The sequence below is a fragment of the Teleopsis dalmanni genome, chromosome 2 (assembly GCF_002237135.1).
Source record: "Teleopsis dalmanni isolate 2A chromosome 2, ASM223713v2, whole genome shotgun sequence".
NCBI lineage: Eukaryota > Metazoa > Arthropoda > Insecta > Diptera > Diopsidae > Teleopsis > Teleopsis dalmanni.
The window spans coordinates 106540537-106562376 of record NC_051847.1 but is presented as its reverse complement, the minus strand read 5'-3'; the positions used below and the strand labels follow the sequence as shown (position 1 = coordinate 106562376).

Genomic DNA, 21840 nt, shown 5'->3' with positions numbered 1-21840 from the left:
ACAAATATTTCATTATCATTGAAATTTAAAAAATTTAATTTGTTGCAAATTGGTTATCAAGCAAACGTAAAAACAAACTTTTGGTACGTTTACTCGTGAACTGCATTTTAAATTTAATTATAAAACATTCATCACGCTTAGGATGTTCGAATTGTCAAAATTTATTACGATCTTTGATTTAACAAGAACGTATTTCTCCCATTTCATAACGCTCGTTTCTCTGAGCGTTATGTGAGCGTATTATAGTATTTGTATCTCTGTTATTATACTGCAGTTTGCATACTCAATGGTAGAGTTGTGTGCGGATGTGCTATGTGGAAATACACTCATTTTGTATTTGACTTGGACTTGACAAGTGTAGTGATATTTGATTGCGCCCGAGTTGCGATTTTTATTCTGTAAATATTAAGAAGTTTTCTGTAAGTTTAAAAGTAAGTTAATCTAAAATATAAAAATATAATTCTAAATGGTTACGTGGTACAAAATACTAGCATTGTTTTTTCTCGTTTCATTGAATATGGATGTATATGGAATATAAATTGTTGTGAGTTATGTATGTACAAGTTTTCATCGTGTTTTATACATATATATTTCAATTCGAGATCATATAAAAATGAATTTTTACTAATTTAATAAATAACTCTAGATATCTAAACACCTCTCTTTTATCGCATATATATATATATATATATATATATACAACTATTCATATACTATTCATAAATATATATATATATAAACATATATATAAATATATATATATATATGTATATATGTATATATACATATGTGCGTAGCATATTAAAACTTGTTATTGTAGAACGTACTAGACTGTAAAAATGTATAATTTATTGAATAAAAATAGTAAACGTAAGCTTAACATCACACACATTGAACAGGTTTGGCTTAATAACGACAATTACGTAATGAGATTAGTATTCGTATAAGTACATACCTTAGTAAATTGAAAAACCTTTCTGAGATGAAAAACTTAGAAATTGCCATTAGGTTTTAAATGCAGGGAATTATATAAATAAATGAAGTTGTTTGATTACAATAGTTGATCGAGATAATGCAAAAAATTAATTGTCATTGTAGGATCGATTGTTTTCAATACGTGCTTTTTAAATGTGAATCTTTAAATATGCCAGCTTGCCTTTTATATTCGTTTTAATGTATAAAAATTAAATAAAAAAAATTTCAAATTATGTAATTAATTTCATTTCATTAGTAGATACTGTATTGCTACAGGTATACCAGAGTATTAATTATCATAAATTGCCTAACCGACCATTTATTTGCTTAAGAGATACACATTTCTTAGTAGTTCTTAAATTCACTATTTCAACCATCTGTCAAAGTATCTCGATCATTTAAGCGTGCTCGATAAATATTTATTGGTCTAGTCTGCCTGTGATATGTATATTGCATTTTGCATTTATTTGGCTAAATTGAATTAATGCAACCTTATCATATTGTATCTCTTGTATTCCAGTTAATAATTTGGCTAAAATGTCTGAAGATCAAATGCATTATATTCCTGAGTCAACATCAGTAAGCAAAAGAAAAATGTGCCATATAGTGAAACGTGATGATTTTGATGGTTATGGATTTAATTTACATTCTGAAAAAATTAAACCTGGTCAATATATTGGTAAAGTTGATAAAAATTCACCCGCAGAATCGGCTGGGCTACGAGAAGGCGATCAAATAATTGAAGTTAATGGCGTTACTATTGGTAACGAAAGTCATAAGCAGGTAGTGCAACGCATTAAATCTATCGCAAATGAGGTGCGACTTTTGCTTTTGGATGTAGACCGAAATAACTTAACAAAACACCATCCTATTCCATTTTCTTCAATTTCAAATGATAGCGAATCTGTTGATATAAAAATCAACAACAATGAAAATATTTTTGACGATGCTCTACAGTTCAACTCTGGGAGCAATCCAAACATTAATAGTAAAAGCAGCATCATAGACCGAACTGCTCAAAACGAATGCGAAAATTCTTCAAATAATGTATATAGTGACGATCATGATGACTATAAGGCTGGTGAAGCGATACCTTACAGTGCTAATAATTTTGTCAATGAAAAGACTGTATCAGATCGTGACCATCAACTCAATATTGCACAAGAGCGTAACAGAAAGTGTACCTTAACTGAAGGCGGCAATAGTAACACCACTTCCAATTCTGCCAATTTGGAGCTTCCAATGACTGCAGCTGAAATGCGTGCAAAACTTTTTGCTAAAAAAAAATATAACCCGAAAACCGATATTGTCGATATTCGGAAAAAATTTGAAATTATTCAAAAGCTTTAATTTATTGTATGCTTCATACATTAACACAAAACTGTAAACTTCGAAAGAAACAAACGCAAATTAGTATGCTAGAACTGAGTACTTAATCTTTTATATTTAGAGTATGATATTAATATAATTTTACATGTATCAAATTTAAGTTATGAATAATAATATTTAGAATAATTACTATATGCACGTGACTTGAATGATAATAGAATGATTATGCACGTGAATTGTTCGTATTTGATGTATTATTGTATTTATGTATATCTACAAACAACATGATAATAATTATTTTTAAACAAATTGAATATTTAGAATTATTTCACAAAAATAATCTACCTTTTATGTTTTTGATTTAGCATCTATATTAGCAAAGCTGTAATATTTTGATATACAATTATTGTTATTATTATTATTAGCATGTTCAATACAATTAATATATAGAACTTAGCTTATACACATATTTCAGTAACAAAGTTTTTCCGAACTTGACGGTTTCGTACCATAAATGCCAGTTCATTTATAGTTGTTGATATTTCGTTTGTGAAGCCCTAGCATCACAAAGCTAGCGTGTGCCCTAGCCAAGCATATTTCCGTACCTCTTTTTCCATCGGTTTTTGACCTTTAGTGCGTTAATTTGATGTTATTTTTTGGTATCAAATTCTTAAAATTGTACGCAAACATCTATTTCATTGTAACAGCTTTTGATGCGTACCAGGTTTCACATCAATATAGTGAAACGGATTTGCCAATTATCTTTTTATACCCATCATTAATAGGTCCAATTTGTGGGTTAAAGAAACGATCTAATCAGTACGATTAGATCGTTTCTGTTAAGGGTGTATAGGACTTTATTAAGCTGACTGTTAAGGCTTTTTTAAAAAGATGTATTGGTGCAAAGCATTGCATGACAGTTGTGGTATGGTTTGGTTTCTAAGCGGGTAGAAATAATTCGTTCAGATGTGTGTTTTCAGCTTAACAGAGCATTTTTAGTTCTTGCTGAAAGGTATAGAGCGATTCTACCTATATTTGGTACTCTGTTAGCAGAGAATAGTAGGAAGCATTTCTCTACTTCCACTCCTGCGCACTTCACTCAATTCAATGTGTTTGATGATTAAGCGCTCTCATTAAGCAACAAGTTGCGAGTAATTACTACTTCGGTACAATGTACGACGTATTTGGTCAACGTATTAGGGCACCGGTTGTTACTTTGTGTCGGTACTTAAATCGTTTCTTCTCAGTATGAGCAGGTGATTGGCTAACGCCACTTTGTTCGATGACAAGGTTGCTGTCTTAAATGTATATAATATCAAGGATTGTCTCACATGTCTCCGAACCGATTTTTGCGTGATTATATCGCTAAGTACCCATTTCCTCTTTAGTAGTAAGTACGTGAAGTGCCACGTAAAGGCAGAGGTTGACAGTTGATCTGAGAGACTATAGTATGACGCATCAAAATCCATATCCCTCAAATGATGTGCTTATATATTTTAATAATTGTCTTTTAATAGCGCATATAGATGAGTTGTCTTGAGGAATGGGTCGGACGCCATAGAGTAGGATGAATTATTGTGGTAGTCGGTTTAGTTCACCAACGTTTTTAGATCTTATCGGTTCATTATGATACCACTGCTGAACAAGGAAAACTATGTACTTATCCAAAAATCTAAGTCCATAAAGCACAAGATATTTTTAATCATAGTTATTCTGAATCACATGGAAATGGGAGTTTTCCCCTTTTCCCAATGTTGCTATTCTGAATCATATGCGAATGAAAATTTTGTTCCCTATTCCCAAATCCTTTATTCTGAATCATGTAGGAATGGGAGTTTTTTCTCAATTTTACACAAAATTTTCGCAAGCAAATTGTTTGGGAGATAAGTTAATAAAGTGTTAAAAAAAGTTTAATTTAATATGTAAGTAACTTATAATGATAAGATTTTTGAATATATTTGAATAAAATTGTTATAATAAAAAATAAAATAAATTTAATATTTTTAAATGTTTTTTTTATTTATTTTATCCACACGGGGTTTTTCCACAAATTAAAACGTTAACTTTTGTTATTTAAATCAATAGAATAATGAAAGGAAACCAAATCTTAGAATAAACGGGATTCCTGGAATAAGTTTAATATAATATTTTGTTATTATGCAATGGTATAACATTGCTTCTTTTTTATTATAATATTTGTGCTATAATAAACTATTATTACTGTTTATTAATTGAAGGACATTCCTATTCTAATTATAAAAATAAATACGACTTTTGGAGGGGAACTCAAATTTTAGTTAAAACATTAATAATTTCAATTAATAAATAAGATATTTTACTTTGTTTTATTGAATATAAGAAAAAAATAAATTTATTAGAAAAAAAAAATAGAATAAAAGTTTTTTATTATTTACTTACAAAGTATTCATTATATTAATTTTTGATATTTTGTGCTGTAGAGAAATAATGCGGTTTTTAAATTTAAATGAACATATGATACGCAATTCTTTTTTTGTTTTGCTCATTTTCGCACTTTTCGCCATTAAAAAGGTCCATGGATGCCAAAATTCAACAAAACAAATTTGAAACTATTGTTGTTCCGAAAACAGCTATCTCCCAAGCAATTCAGAATAAGGGAGTTCTATTCTTGCGATTAGCGTGGGAATAGGGAGACTTATTCCCTGGGAGTATTTCAGAATAACTATGAATATTCGCATTCAATACCGCCATGAAAAAGCTTAAGACATGTTTGCCCAAGAAGTTCTCCCTAATTCTAGCTGGAACCGTTTTTTTATCTCCACAGCTACAATATTGATTGGGGCCAGTTTTCAGCCATAAAGCATGTGTTTGAAATAGTGATTTATAACATTAGACACAACCACGCCATACTTTTAATTTATGGATACTGGAGTAGATATTTTTATTCAAAATTAGCCATGTTTATATATATTATGGCTTGATAAATTGCGTCCACGAACCTAGATCTAATTGTATTCCGTTTCGCCGACAGTAGAAGCATAACCTGCTTCCTCCCTTCCACTATCTCCTATAATTTTCCCTTCCCTAGTTATGAGTCGGCAGTTCTCGATTGCATGACTGAAGATATCCTCTTTTGCCTTCGGCTCCTTAATTTTAGCAGGGATCCAAACTCGTATTCTAGGTTTGCTAAAAATCTACTCCTGGCTGCTAGCTTCGAGGTTGGTTTATATTTAAATCTCCGCAATCTTCTATACAGCCGACCTAAAGGGCATAGCCGAGTGTGTCCTGTCGGGTCAGCCTTGAATCAAGCATAGGATGCTTGCCCACCCGTCCAAATTGAAGTTGTATCTGTATGGTGTTATCTCATTTTGGGTAAGGATTGAAAGGTAATTATGGGTATTTTGAAGACTGTAATAGCAGCTTAAAGGTATGATTAGTAACCCTTACAGGGAGAGCGTTATGAGGAGCAAGCAAGTTCTTACGGTCAGTATCACCTGCGAGCTTTTCGGTTCCCATCAGACTACTATAAACAATTGCGTAGAAGCCAGAGAAGCCTTACGGTTGATAACAGATAATAAGACGGTAACATAAATTTAGATATCGACGTATTCATAATATAAAAAAAGAGATTAACTTAATGAACATGACGGAACAAGAATTTTGTTTACCCTATTTGCGTTAGCTGAGCTTCAATAGAGCAATTTGCTGTCAGACTTATTTTAATGATATTGCAAGGTATAACTTTTAAATGCATTCTCAAATCCAATAAATAATTTTTTTCCAGATGATTTTTATTCTTGATCTTATAACAGTTTACAAGGTAGAAATTGTTAATACAATTCTTGTATTAGAGACTACTCTGCTGATATTTTCATCTTTATATAAATGTGCAATTAATATGAATTACACGTGTTTATTTAAGTTATCTATTACTGAAATAGATAACTTCAATTAAAAAATAAATAAATTTTTTTTAGGAAGTTCATCAACTAAATTTTATGTTTCATTACCATAACTTGTTTATATACAATATTTCCTACAAATCTATGATGAAACGCTTTCGTTTTGGTTTTCTGGGGTCAACTGCAGCGGAATTGTATAAATTTATTAATTGTCGCTAAAATATTCAAAATCGTAGTTTGTTTAGAGTTTATGAGTTACGTCCCCTTCACATACACAGTACAGTATAATGGACAACAATGTATAAATATCTATCAATGTATAAGTATCCATATTGGCAACAATGTATAAATATCTATAGTGGACAATAATTCATACATAAGTATCAATAATGTAAACATAAACATCCTGTGTCGCTGAATACAAAGTGTCATTTGATTCACCGCGCCACAGTGAAAAACAAACATAAACACAAATGCAATAATTGCATTCCTTAACTTATCGCACTCTAAGCGTAAATATAAGAATTGTATCATTTCACAATTGTATGAAATATAAACACAAGATCTGATGCCCTAAAGCTCTTTTTAGAAGATTTAGAAATCAGTCTTGGTCAAACTCACATTTATATCACACGTAATATCTTTCCAATAAACATAAATTTTAAAAGTCTTTACTCGAGTGTTTTATATATCGCAAACAAGTTTTTTTTATGTTTTTTAATTGATAAAAACAAAATTTATATTTATATATGATACACACATATAATAAATCAATAATAAACAGGTTGTAATATTTTTATTTTTAATTTGCTTTTTTTTAATTTATGTTATTCAGTTTATGCCATTCGATCGTTGGAAGGATAACAATAGCTACCCGTGAAGTCCTTGGTATGAGATTTTGATTTAATCTTCTGGCACTTACACACGTACACACGTGGTGTTTCTTTTAATTTTTATTAATAGTATAGTATTTATTGCGTAGCTTGACGAAAACACTATAATTGTGTGCTTTATATTTATTCGAGTTATTATTTGAAATAATTATAATAAAGTAATAACAGCAAAATAATTACTCCTTCGCTTTTTATTTATTGTTTGATGAAATGTTGGAATCAACTGTTTGCAAGTACTGAACACTTTAATCCAGTACTTATGTTGATTCTACCAACTTAAAAAACCACTGAATACTTGAATCTAGTGATTTCAACGATTGTATTTGTAGAGTACTTAAATAATACATTAGCGAAAAGTGCACAAGGTAACACTGTTTATTGTGCACTGCTTTTAGTTAGTCGTTCATGAGGCAGTTGGCTTCTAGACATAAGGTGAACACGTTGTTAAGAATACTAATAAATAATATCTAAGATATTACAGTATTCAAAAATCCTAATCACTGAACACTTAAATCCAGTGATTAGGCGCTTATGTGATGTAAATTTGGTACTTGAACCAAATCTACTAAGCTAATAAACCAGAAAAGAGAATCAATGCTGAATGTGACTTCGCTTCAATTGAATTGTCAAAAATTCATTGATGCCTTTTATTTAAAAATTAATAAACAATTACAACAAATAAATTAACTAAAATAACCTAGACCATGAATGCCAAACAATGAACTTGTTACAAATTGCAAGCGTGCATTTTCTTGCAAACGAAATTCGACGCTTTTGCTTTCATGTGTAAACAAGTGTATCAAGTGCGCTGTAAACTATGCTTCTGTAAATTGAGAAAAGCAGATCCAATGATGTCAAATGTGTTTTATGTGAGGGAAATCATCCTGCCAACTACAAAGTATGTCAAGTCTATAAAAACATGCAAAAAAAAATGTATCCTTAATTAATGCCTAAGGCACAGGAACTTCAAATTCAAAAAAATCCTCTGCCTTCTCTAACCAAAAATTACATCAAGAAATTACATCCATCACAAACATTCGAACAAATACCTACAACCAATACGATGCTGTAAATGTCTAGAATATGGGCACATTTCAAAATACTGTAAAAATGATACCGTCCGAGCAGGAGCATGCTTTAGGTGTGGTAATACAGGCCATAAAGCCAAATCTTGCGACAATTCACCCAGGTGTCTGTAATGTCCAGCCGAAAATAACAATCATGTCATGTTAAATAAAATTTGTCCAGTTTACCAAGCCGCTTGTAGAAAATTATATATACATGGTTAAGTGTCTTCAAATAAACTTAAACCATTGTGAAGTTGCGCAAGACCTACTGATGATAACAGCAAATGATCTTACAGCAGAAGTTCTTCAAAACTGCTTTCAACTCAGCGGACTGGAACGCAACAATAGAAGCACTATCAAAACTGGAAATACCGGCATATCTACTTAGAATGATCATAAGCTACTTCAACGACCGTATTCTAATGTATGACACGAACGATGGTGTGAAGACATATTTAGTGACAGCAGGATTTCCACAAGGTTCGGTTTTAGCCCCCTTTTTTTGGAACGTAATGTATGATGGCGTATTTAATGTAGCTGGAGTGGAAGAAACCAGCTGGAGTGCAGTTAGTTGGTTACGCCGATGATATTGCAATTGTAGCGGTCCCAAAAGCTATCAACGAGCTCTTAATGAAATGTGATAGCACCATCTCAGTGGTTAAACTCTGGCTTGAGTCAATGGGCCTAGAATTATCAGAGCACAAAACCGAAGCAATTCTTTTAAGTAGTAGAAAAAGAGTAGAATCTATTGACATACATGTCGGAGAGCTCTCTCTGAAGTCAAGCTCGGTAATTAATTACCAGGTAATTAATTACCTGGGTGTCAAAATAGATCAAAGGCTTAACTTCAAGGAACATCTGAAGTCTGCTGGTGACAAAGCAATCAGAATTGCTGGACGAATACTTATAGACCTACAAGCTAAAGAGGCAGCAGCTTTGAGAGATCCCAAGATTTAAACATGCTGATGACCCCTTTTGTTTGCATTGTGATGAAGTGGTAGAAAGCGTTGAACAAATACTGATAACATGCATATGTTTCACACGTGCTAGAGAAGCAGTAGAAAAATTAATTGGTAACCATATTACTTGTTATAGAGTCATACAATACATGTTGTCCTCTAAAGATGCCTGGGAACAAGTTAATCATATAATTACAGCAATCATGCAACAACTGCGAAGAGACGAACGAGAACACAAACGGAGAGTAAATGATAGTTGAGAAATAGAGCGTTAGTGCTTGCCCTGTCCTTGCGAAGTAATACCTAGTTGGCGGTCCCGCGGGACGTTTTGTAAAGGGCAGCGTTATTTATAGGGGTTAAGGTTTAGTTCGTACTGTGTCGCAAGTTTGGCAAATGCAAGAATATCGTACCTGCGTAAGCCCGAGAAAATGTGGTAATGAACAGTATGAATCGGGCATGCTTTTAGAGCATCTTTAGAAGATTCTCGAATGAAATTCAGGCAACAAAAATTGTAGTACAAATTAAAGAAGGCGTCTTAGTATTTCGAAGAATATGTACATATCATTTTTTCAATTGCTTGGATCCAGGTTTCTAGTAGGCGGAGATTTTAATGCCAAACACTTAAAATGGGATTCCTGCCTAATATCCCCAAAAGGAAGACAACTTTTCGAAGCAACTAATGTACTCAATCTCCACTCAATTTCAACAGGTGAACCCACATACTGGACAACTACCTGTAAGTCCAATTTCGACTTGTCATCTGACCACTCGCCAATAATAATCACTCTCAATGACTCTTGTGAAATTTTGGAAAAATGTATTCTTCATAACAAAAATACTGATTGGAACAGTCATCGTCAACTAATTACAATTGGTTTAAATACCGAAGTCCAGTTGAAAACTGAATTTTGATGTGACTGAAGCAGTAGAGCATTTCAACTCATGTTTCCAAATGTCTACATGGAAATCAACTCCTCCGTTTTTAAAAAGTGTTAAGCAAGAATATCCATTTAACATTAGATAACTAATCAAAGAAAAGCGTAGGATGAGAAAACATTCGCAAAAGACGAGATTCCCTGAGGATAAAACTCGCTTAAATAAAATATGTAAACTCGTTAAAGTCCTTCTTATAAAGTACAACAATAGTCGTACGTCCCTGTACCTCCAAAACCTAACTGCTTCATGTGATACAAAATACTCCCTCTGGAAAGCCATAAAAAAGAACAACAGACCGATTGCTTATCAATCAACTATAAGCAAAATAAACAACTCATAGGCTAAAAGTGACATTCAAAAAGCAGAAAGATTCGCGTTACATTTGGATCAAGTTTTCAAGCCAAATGATAATCAAAATATGCCAGATATCATAAAACAAAGAATATATTTTCTAGAAGAGCCTTACCAGTTAAAAGATATTCTATTAATGAAGTTAGGGATATAATAGTGAAGTTAAAAGTAGAAAAGGCTCCAGGATACGTTTTAATCACAGGAATGGCCCTGCAGCAGCGACTAAACGCTGTGGTAATAAGGGGGGTTTATTCCATTACAGTGAAAGATAGCGCAAATTTCCATGATACCGAAACCAGTGAAAAGCCTAACCGATCCTGTCAAAAGTTATGGAAATCCTGTTTCTAAAGCGCCTTACATCGATTATTCAACAAAACCGGCTCATCCCTGATCATCAATTCGATAAACTAAAACTGAAACGACCCTTAAATTTTTTCATATTTCTAAAATCATACCTCTCGGCACTTTTTCATTAAGCATGGAAACGAAACTACATGACTTCATGATATAGGAGCAAGAATACTTCAAGGTAGCACAATGGGCCCAATGCTTGATCTTTTATATACTGCGGATCTTCCCCTCACCGATGAGAGTGTAATGGGTACATTTGCAGACGATACAGATATTTTATCAATTGACAGTGACCGAATTCGTGTTTCCACCAAACTACAAACTTGCCTTAACAATGTTGCTCTGTTAGATGAAAAATTTTCCGTATCAAACTAAATGAGTCAAAATCTGGCCAAGTCACATTTACTACAAAACATTCCACCTGTCTTAATAAACAATTTATTATTTAAAATAGTCTATTTGTGCACCCCGACCTAAAAGATCTATTGTGCGCTTATAGGCCCAACTAGGACAATTTTAGACTATTTATAAATCTTATAATTGCAGTGAACTTAATTTTACCTATTTGATTTGGGACCTACCAAAGGTAATCGAGTCTACATCTTGCCGCCGCTGGGCAATTGCATAGAACATGTTCTGATGTTTCCTTCTCCTCATGAAAGAGTTGACATCGTTTCAACATCAAATTTATAATCGTTTCTGCTAAGGCCAATCTTCTTGACTGCTGCATGCCTGCTTTGGCTCTCCAGTGTTCAAGTAGATATTGTTTCTCTAGTTCACATAATAAGTTATTTATGAAACTATCTGTTAACCCGCAGGAGGGCTCTGGACCAATGATTCCTGATCCTGCACCGCAATCTTCCGTCTTGGACCCATCAGTATACCGTAAGTGAGAGCCCTGTTTTAAGTTAATTTCATTGTTTCTCCAAATTAATCGGTCACTAATGACCATTTCGAAAGCTAATTTTCTATTCATCTTATCAAAGACCTTAATGTACGGAGAACCTTAAGACCTTAAGGCAGTCGAGCTGGCTACCATGAAATTAAAGGAAGTCATTTTTTTGTTCTGCATTCGCAATCTGTATATTATTTGTCTGTGTTATTACTTAAAACACTTTCAATTTTACTTTATTAATAATTGAAATTACGTTATTAATTCTTATGTCGTGAAAAGAATCTACTGTTATCTTTAAATCACAACACGTGGAGATGTAATAACCATTGAGCTACTTCACGCTGAACATTTTTCTTCTTAACTGTCTGAATAAATGCAGTGCAATCAGTAACTATTTGTTTCTTATCGATCAACATTCGCATCAAAGTTATCTTTTACTAATTTTGTGATTTCCACAGAATTCACAGTACGTTTTTCAGTAGATAATTCAGCCTTATCAATATCTATTTAGTTTTTAATTTCTTCACATTCAGTTCCAAAAACATTTTCAGTTTCTGTATTTGTGGTGTTTTTCATTTCAACATCATTTACTGCAGTTCCAACAATATTTTTGTCTATTTTTTCACTACTGGGAGCTGGGGGTCGATTCCGCAACTGTAAAAAAAATGTTGTGTACACGAAAACAAAAAACTTATTTCTCACCGCAGTTTACACTTTCTTGTGAAATGGTATTTCCGAAGTGCTAGTGAGTTTTTCGTGCTGAATGTAAAATTATAACGTGCTGAATGTCAAACTATGGCGTGCTAAATGTATTTTTAACAGCTGTTAGTAAATACATTTGTATTTACAATAAACTAAATTCCATAATTGCAATAGACAAACAAACAAGATGTTGTATATTATATTAATAGAAACGAGGAAAAGAAACAAGTTCGATTAATATAAAATTGAAGGAACGATTAATGTGTAAATATTAAAAAATATACTTTTAGGTGCCTTTTGAATGCAACAAGAAGCCATCTTAGAGATAATCAAAATCTATTTGAAATCTCCGGAACCCATTTTTTTAGTTTATATAGGTTTTCAAAAGAGTTACTCATTGAGTTTTTAAATTGTATTAAAGGAAAATTTGACGTGCCTGAGCGCATATCGTCAGTGTCAGTACATTTACGATTTTTAACCGCTTTGCGATTCTTTGCTTTAGGATCTTATCAGTATGGTCTCGGTCAAGACTTTTTATATGCGTTATCTCAGACATCAGTATCAAGATATATTACTGAAACAGTGGATATTTTGATTGAAATATCAAAACACCACGCATACTTTCCTGATTTACAGGAGCAAATTAAAATAAAACAAGATTTTTATGCGAAGTTTGAATAATATGTGACTCTATCTCGGCAATAAAAGAATATTTAAAGTCCATGTATATGCAAGATAGAGGGATTTAATGGTTTTTGGGTGACAGTGGTTTTCTATTACATCCATGGCTCATGACTGCTTTTGCTGAATGTAATAATCCAAGTGAGGAATAATAAATTTCACAAGGAAGCAAGAAATTTAGTTGAGCGCTGTATTGGAACTTTAAAAAGTGGATTTCGATGCCTATCACCTGAAAGAATTCCGCATTATGATTCTGCTAAAGCAGGGACAATTATAAATGTCCGCATTATACTACACTACATATTAATGCGCAAAAAAATGTCATTGCTACCCAACGACGAAATAGAAAGGGAAATACCAGAGAGGAATATTGATACGCTTCCAAGTACTAGTTTCGCAAATAATAATTACTTGTTACAAAGCAGAAGTGAAAGGCAGCAAATTACTGATACATATTTTTTTAATTAAATAGTATAAAAAATTTTTATTTTAATTACACAAACTTATTAATAATAAACTTAATAAACTCAATAATAATATAACAGCTATATATTAATATAAAATACTTCATTAAACGTTTATGTATTATAACCTTGTTGTAAAAATTCTAACTTCTTTTGCTTCAATTCAATTATTTTGTTAAGGAACTCTTGCTTTACAGCGAATTCTTCCAACTTTTTTGCTTAAATTCGATAATATTTTTAGATAATTTTGTTTTGCAACGAATTTTTCTTTTTCGAACTTTAATTTTTCTTCTTCCAGAGAAAAAACTCTCTCCTCTATCGAAAGGCTGCCGTTACTAGGTCTTGATTTCATTTTTCGCTGCCTAATTGTTTCATATAGCGACCTCTTTTCCTGCGTGGTCTGTGATGTTGCAGGTTGAATAGGGTTCTGCAGATAACATAAAATTTCTACTTTACCTATCGTTGCAAAATAAATATTATTTCGCATAAATTCCACAAGTACAAGCTTTTGCTGCTCGCTTACTTTTTTGCCTTTTTCCATATCTAAAACATATAAAAAAATAATAATACAAATTTATATATAATCGTTGCTTGTTACTTGCTTCTGCTTTTTAGAAACTCACGGTCAAATATACGGTGAATTAAATTTGACAAAAGTGTATACTTTTTGACAGATAAACACACTATTCACAATTGAGGAATAGTAAAATTAAAATGTAAACAAATTTTTGTGAATACTTCAGTTTGCACAGTTGCGGAATAGACCCCCTGGTACTTCTTCTGTATCCATTTTTTCAATTAGTGTAGCAATTCATTCTGATTTCTCAGTTTCTTATTCTCCGTACTTTTAGCTGCTGTTTCTCTTCCATGCAAGGTACTGAACGATCCCCTTCTCAAGGCCTGCAAACGTGTGTAATATTGTTGTTCTTGCTGTTTTTTTTCTGCAACATTTTGTACGTCTACTTCTTCCGCCCTTTTTTCATTTATTACGTGTTCGCTTTTTGTGTCCAGCTTACGGCTTTGTTTTTTCTTTTTATACTCTTATGTATTTTTTATATATGATATACGTAATTTACAAAATCACTATGCACTATTTTGACAATGTGTTTTGCTCTACGGTTGAGTACCCAAATTTAATATATTTTAACTACTTTTAATATCTAACAGGTAATGTAACATAATCAGTAATATAAAATAAAAAGTAATATTCAAACACGCGACGCCTTCTCGACTTCTATTTTCAACTATCACAACTCAACAACTGATGCTACTTTACTCCTTCATACCTTTCTCCACTACACTGTATTCAGGGTTGCCCTGTTGGCAGTACCGGCGTTAGGGCTGGGCGAGGTGGGGCGACAGCCCAGGGGCACCAAAAGTAAAGGGGCGCCAGATCGACGTAAAAAAACATTTTTCAATTAAGTCTTTTCACTTCCAACCTTACTTAAACTTAAGTTATTTAATACCTCTTCTTTATATAGTAAACAGTAGGCATTATTTATTAGTGTGCACTAAGCGTAAAGTATTATTTTCCACTAGTGTGCACCGTGCCTAAGAAAAAGAGTTCACTCTACTTTTCTGCTTTTCGTTCGCATTCATCCGTTAAAATACTATTTGTTTCAGTAAGAAAAACAATAAACTTGGTTAAGCAACTTTTACCATATTATATAGTTAACTTTTATTAAAATGTCTGAAAACGTAAGTAGTGCAAAAAAACCATTTGTAGCACAACATAGAAAACAGAAGATGGAAAAAGAAGCTAAATATAAAGAACCTAAAAAGTTTATGAACATTAATAAATATATTACAATAAAAAATCGAAACGTGCCTTCTAAATCACACATGCAAAATTATATTTCTGTCGTGGAGTCTTCGACAAGTACAGTACCTGTTGACGAAGTTTTGCAAAAGTCTAAAGAAGCTTCTTGTGCTGCAGGGTCAAATTTTACTGAAAATGTTGGCACTAGTGATCAATTACAAGATTTAGACACCTATGGGTAAAACAATGACGTTAGTGATGTTAGTAGCGGATCCAGCTACTTGGACACCAGTGCGAAATAATAAATTAATTGATTATATCACAACTGCGGGTCCAGTGCACATTTATATTGATGATTATGCAAAGAATGACACCGAGCTACATTTCCCTACTTTTTATTCTTCGAAATTATTAATAATGAAACAATAAAGCGTCGCTGATTACTCTGTTTCTAAAGATCGGGTTTATTGTTTTTGTTGTCGGCTTTTTGATAGAAGCTCAGTGACGAACTTAATATCTGAAGGATAAAACAATTGGAAACACTCACCCGAAACACTTATTAAAAATGCATGAAAATAGCTTTTCTCACAAGAAATTTTATCTTAAGTGGATTGATGTTGAAACACGATTAAAAACAGAACAAACAATATATTGTCAAGAACAACATTTGATTGAAAAGGAAATTACAAGATGGAATAATGTTTTATCGAAATTAACGGATATAATAGAAAAAACTGACACAATACTTTTCACAAGAAAGTACAAGGTCACAGCATGGACGCCACTTAACTTAAACGGAACTCTTTTGCCACTGAAAAATCAAACGAAATACCTTGGAGTAATTGTGGATAGCAAACTGGCGTGGAAGTATGCTGCAGCACCAAATGCCTTTTCAGATGCGTCAGCAAAAATATGTAGCTGTGTTGATGATGGAACCTCGCCTCTGAAGATATGTCTTGCCACCTGAAGATTTTCAAGAGTACTTAAGTTTTTTCTGAATGTTGACCATGTTGTACGAAGATCTGTAGGAAGTGGTTCATCCCAAGATAATTTCAACTGCCATAAGTGTTGTATGAAAATCTTTGCTTTGACTATTACTGGAGCTAATAAACCAAGTGGGTCGAACAGTCTAGCTAAATCAGAACTAACGACTCTCTTCGTGATTATACCATCAATAACCATTGTGACCTTAATTCCAAATAAATCTGCTTTGGGCAACCAAAATATTCCCAGCGTTTTGATGGACTCGTTATTATCGAAATCTAGATTCACCTCTTGATCATCTTGAGAAATGTTTTTCAAAAGTTGAGGATGGTTTGCGCTCCATTTCCGAAGACAAAAATGATGCTTCTTCAAAATATGGATTAGTTGTCTTTGAGCTTCAATAGCCGTAATTAAACTATCTGATCCACCGAGCCCATCGTCAACGTAGAAATTGTCACACAGGATTTGAGCTCCTAATGGATAATTCACTTTGTTTTCTGATGCTATCTTTTGCAGACATCTTGTTGCTAGGTAAGGAGCTGCTCGAGTCCCATATGTAATTGTGTTTAGCTGATAATAACGAATCGTTGAATTTGGACTGCTTCTCCAAATGATAAGTTGACAGCGTCGATCTTTAGGATTTATGAAAACTTGACGATACATTTTCTCGATATCTGTGGTGAAAACAAACCGTGGTCGCCTAAAACGGAGCAGAATTGAAAAGAGTTCACTTTGAACTGTCGGTCCGTTATACATTAAATCATTCAACGAGTGTCCAGATGTAGTTTTGGCTGATGCGTCAAACACCACTCGAAGTTTAGTAGTTGTACTATCTGGTTTTAGTACGCAATGATGAGGAATGAAATATCTTGGAGTCAACATGGAATCCAAGTTTACTTCAGTCATGTGACCCAATCGCTCATACTCTTCCATAAACTGGACATATTGTTTCCGCAAAACATCATTTTTTGCTAGTCGTCGTTCAAGACTGATGAACCTTCTCCAAGCTGTTTCTTGAGTTTCCCCTAACGTCAATGAGTTTTCCAGAAACGGCAACCGTACCACAAAGCGTCCTTTATTTGTATGGACGTTCTGAACAAAAAGAGATTCGCATAGTTTTTCTTCTTTGGATAATGTCCTTTCTGTTGTATTCACCTCATCCATTCGCCATAATCGTTCAATTGCATTTTCTAACGATGAGTTATTATCAACAACCTCCGCCCCACCGCCAAAAACTGCACCTAAAACGTTTGATTTGTCTGTATTTGATGCAACCTTGCCACTGACAATCCAGCCAAGTGTAGAATTTTGCAAGACTGGAAGCCCAGGAGCAAGCGTTAATTTACCTTTCTTTAACAGACTAAAATAGAACTCCGCACCGAGTAAAATATCAATTTTCCCTTGTTGGAAAAATGTTGGATCTGCTAACTGAATGCTGTTCGGGACCTTCCATTTGGAAATATCGTAGCTGCAACTTGGTTGAGGTGGAACTATATTTGGAAGCACAAACGCTTCGACTTCTGTAGTAAACCTTGAGTTAAGTGATTGCAATTTGATGTTAACTCGCTGTGTTGAATTTTTTTGCACCTTTCCTATACCTTCTATGCACAATAACGATTTTGTTTTTGATATATTGAGCCTTTTGACAAGACGCTCAGAGACTATGTTCACTTGCGAACCAGAGTCTAGTAATGCTCGGACTTCACTTGTATTTCCATTTGATGCAGTTATTTTGACTCTTGTAGTTGGCAAGAGAACATAATCACGATGACCTGTGGATGTGTTTGCTGTCGCTGTGGTAACTGCGGTGTTGCACCCACTTGAGCTAGGTTGAATGTTCTGTTTTGTTTGATTGTTAACTTCCAAATGTAGCAACGTGTTATGCTTTTTATTGCATTTGGTACAACTTCTTGATAAACATTTGTTCACCACATGATCATTTCTGAAACAGTTAAAGCAGAGCTGTTGATTTTTCACCCAATCCAATCATTGAGATGGTAAAAATTGCAAGAATTTACGGCAATGATACAGTGGGTGCCTGTCTACATTGCACAGTTTGCAATTGTTGTTTCCTTTAGAAACTGTTACAGCCGATGACACTGAGTTATTTCGATTTGCTTTAATTTCTATAGCCACCTTATCTTTTTGTTCTACAACTTCCATCAGTTGAAACTGTAGTTCTAAAAAGGCTAAAAACTCCTGAATGTTTTGTATCTCGTTTGGTTTTGCCAGAGATTGCTCATATCTAATGAGCATCGCCCGATCGAGTTTTTTAATTAGTACCTGTAACAAAATGGGGTGTAGTCTTAGATCGCCTCCTCGTAGTGCACCCTGGGTAACGCCAAATGATCTATTCCCCCCCTGGATGCTGTCCTCTTCAGGGGCTCCAGCATCCTCTGATAACGACCGTTTTTGTCCTCGGACCACGCTTCTTCAGATTCTCTTTTTTGTATTTGATCGCTTTGGGCTGGTGGTCACAGGTTTCTGGACCTAGCTGTCTTCTGACACGGTAGCACCGGGGTGAAACTCGCGTGTGAACGGCTCCAGGCTAAGTCTGTGGCTGCCTCCGTCCCGTTAAAACCCTGGAAGGCCTCAAGGTACGTTCTGCATCCGTCACCATTAAGTTGGTCGGGTAGGTTCGGTTGTAGCTTAGCTCCCGATTAGTTCTGGTCTGGCTCTGAGCACTTGCTCTCATAAGGACCTGTGCCAACCCCTCGCATGGCCTCCCTGCAGTTGCATAGATAACCATGGGACTTCTTTTTATCAGGAACTACACTTACGGGTGTCAGATAGCGGCTTTGAGTGGGGACCCTTTTAGAATGAACAAAGCAAACAAAAATTCCAATAAACCTTTTAAAACTCCTAACCCTTCAGGGGGGCGTTCAAGTCTTATAAGGCAAGCGCCTATTAACAACCAACCGTCTAGAGCTTCTGCTCAGGCGGTTCGTACAAGCAATGCTCCATCATTGAACACCTTGACAACTGTGCCAGGTGGTAATGCTGTCTCCTGCTCTTCTGCTAGTGCTGCGGTCAAAGCTAATGCGCCAACCGCACCATCTGCAATTAGTACCAACTCAACTTCTGGTACACGCTCCCACCCTAACCCCTCGACAAGGGCGTATAGGGCGCGAAGGTCAGCATACCGCATCCTCTCTAGGCTCAATGCCGCGGATCCTTCCTCGCTCTCAGAGAGCGATAAGGCATCACTAAAGTGGGCAAGGGAAAATGTCAATCTTCGGCCCTCCGACATCGCTTCTACCTCTGCACCTGCTCAGAAACGACAAAGGTCGATTGAGCAGGCTGGGAAATCAATTTCGACTAGCGCTCCTAAGCGCCCCAAATTTGGTCCTCCGAGACCCCCATCGCTGTCCAAACCTCTCAGCGAAATAGTTAAAGAGAGCCTGACCTGGGCCATCATCGACGCTGGCAACAGTGATGGCACCATCTCTCCAGCAAACTGGAAGAAAGTCGAACGGGCTCTCCTCAAAATATATATGGAAATCATTGCCCTCAACCCTGGGCCATCTCCCAGCTGTAAAGACGCTGGATGGTACCAGGGTCATATTAAAATTATTGCCTGCTCAGACCAGCGCTCCGCGGATCTTTATAAGCAGGCGATCGAAAAGGTTGGGGAACTCTGGCCCTGCGCACAGCTCAGAGCTGTTTCGGTGGAAAATATCCCACAACGCCCCCGCTCCAAAGTGTGGCTTCCTTCGGAGCTTACTTCCCCTGAGGAAATTCTTTCCCTTTTAAGGGCCAGTAACACTGACCTCCCCACGCATAACTGGAAAGTTGCGAAGGTCAATGACCCCAAGGGCGACTTTGTCGAAGCCGTCGTAGTTCTCAACGAAGAATCTTTGGCACCCCTTCAAGCCCGAAATGGGGTGATTCACTATGGCTTCGGTTCGGTCACTCTACGTGTCTACAAAAGTGACTCTCAAGCCGCTAAGCAGCAACCTTCTGGGGGGCACCTTCGGAAACGATCTCCGATGACGGAATCGGTTCCATCCCAGTTCCAATCAACCCCGATGTAGGGACTTCCGATTTAATCGGCACTCCTTCCTCCGAAGACGGAGGTAGCGTAATCTCGTCTTCCGAACTGGTCGGCGAGTTCTTTACAGGTATGGCGCTTTCCCGGGAGACCTCACCGATGTCGGATGAGGATGAACTAGACAGTACCATAGTTGAAAAACAACTAAGCTGTTGAAGGTCGTCCAAATTAACCTCCAACACTCCAAAACTGCTTCGGCAGCCCTTACCCTCCGCCTAGCTGAAAAAGGAGAGGACATAATGCTGATCCAAGAACCTTGGATTGCAAACAATCGGGTTTGTGGACTGAATACAAACGGCTATCGGTTAGTATTCACAGAAGGTCAAGGTAAACCAAGATCTTGCATTCTAGTAAAAAATAACATTAATGCCTTTTTACTCCCTAGGTTCAGTGACAATGACAATGTAGCCATGGCCATCGAATACGACTCCAAGGCCCTTTGGATTGTCTCAGCATATATGGCACACGATCACGGTGCCACTCCGCCACAGGACTCCCTCAAGCTTCTGGTGTCAGAGGCAAATAACAGGAGGATCCCGGTGATCATAGGAGCTGACGCCAACGCACATCATGAGATGTGGGGTAGCACAGATACAAACGCGAGAGGTGAGTGTTTATTTGATTTCATTCTTGCAGGAAACTTGGTGATCGCTAACATAGGTAGGGAGCCAACCTTCATGAACTCAATTAGAAGGGAAGTTCTTGATATCACCATGATAAGCGAGCACTTCTCTTATTTTATTACTAAGTGGTCCGTATCGCAAGATTGCTCCTTTTCTGACCATAGGTACATTAATTTTGATCTAAATTTTGTGGAGAACCCTGAAATGAACAGATCATCTAAACCAATAAATAGGAAACGTACTGTATGGCCCATTTTTCGAGCCAACCTGGAATCCAACTTACAGTTGGACCCTCCCACTATTCTCAACTGTTCCGATATAGATCGAGCGGTTGACCTTCTCACATCAGCATTTAGATGCGCCACAAATTGCGGCCTGCAAGCCACCCGAATTTAGAGGCAAGCCCAAACCTCCATGGTGGAACTTAAATATTGCAGACCTCCGAAAAACCTGTAGAAAACTTTTTAACGATGCTAAATCAACAGGCAACTGGACTCCATATAAAGTGAAACAAAGAGAATTTAAATACGCCATTAGGCGGGCCAAAAGGGCAGCTTGGAAAAATTTCTGTGGCAACATAGAATCATCTTCCGAGTCAAGCCGACTGCGCAAAATCCTCAATTCCACCCATAAGACACTCGATTGTATCCAGGCTCCAAATGGTCAATGGACCAACTCCAGTAAGGAAACTCTCGACATCCTTCTGTACTCGCACTTCCCAGGGAGTATAGCCTCTGATGCTGACTTATCAACTCAAATCAGCTTACCCCCTCTAAATAATCCTAATCCGTTTCAAGTGACCAACACTCAAATAAAGTGGGCTATCCAAACTTTTAAACCGTATAAATCTCCAGGTCCGGACGGAATTATTCCCGCAGATATTCAACAGGGTGAATTCGTAATCCTCCCCTGGCTTCTAAGCATTTACAACAGTTGTAT

General features: G+C 35.6%; 2 protein-coding genes across 4 annotated transcripts; one reads left to right on the top strand and one right to left on the bottom strand.

The window, feature by feature from the left end:
- Nucleotides 1–283: 283 nt before the first annotated feature.
- LOC119679720 (Na(+)/H(+) exchange regulatory cofactor NHE-RF1-like) lies at nt 284–4217 on the top strand. Of its 3 annotated transcripts, none has more exons than XM_038092216.1 (2): nt 284–419; nt 1496–4217. In XM_038092216.1, the coding sequence occupies exon 2, from the start codon at nt 1513–1515 to the stop codon at nt 2323–2325; it is 813 nt and encodes a 270-aa protein (XP_037948144.1). In that variant the 5' UTR covers nt 284–419; nt 1496–1512; the 3' UTR covers nt 2326–4217. The 3 variants fall into 3 exon arrangements, with proteins under 3 accessions (XP_037948144.1, XP_037948143.1, XP_037948145.1); XM_038092215.1 differs by having other exon boundaries at nt 285–431; XM_038092217.1 differs by lacking the exon at nt 284–419 and adding an exon at nt 439–553.
- An 11845-nt stretch (nt 4218–16062) lies between these two features.
- LOC119675324 lies at nt 16063–19375 on the bottom strand. Its single transcript, XM_038086518.1, has 2 exons — nt 19182–19375; nt 16063–18169 (listed from the first exon to the last, which is right to left on the bottom strand). The coding sequence occupies exons 1-2, from the start codon at nt 19373–19375 to the stop codon at nt 16063–16065; spliced, it is 2301 nt and encodes a 766-aa protein (XP_037942446.1).
- Between the last annotated feature and the right edge of the window lie 2465 nt (nt 19376–21840).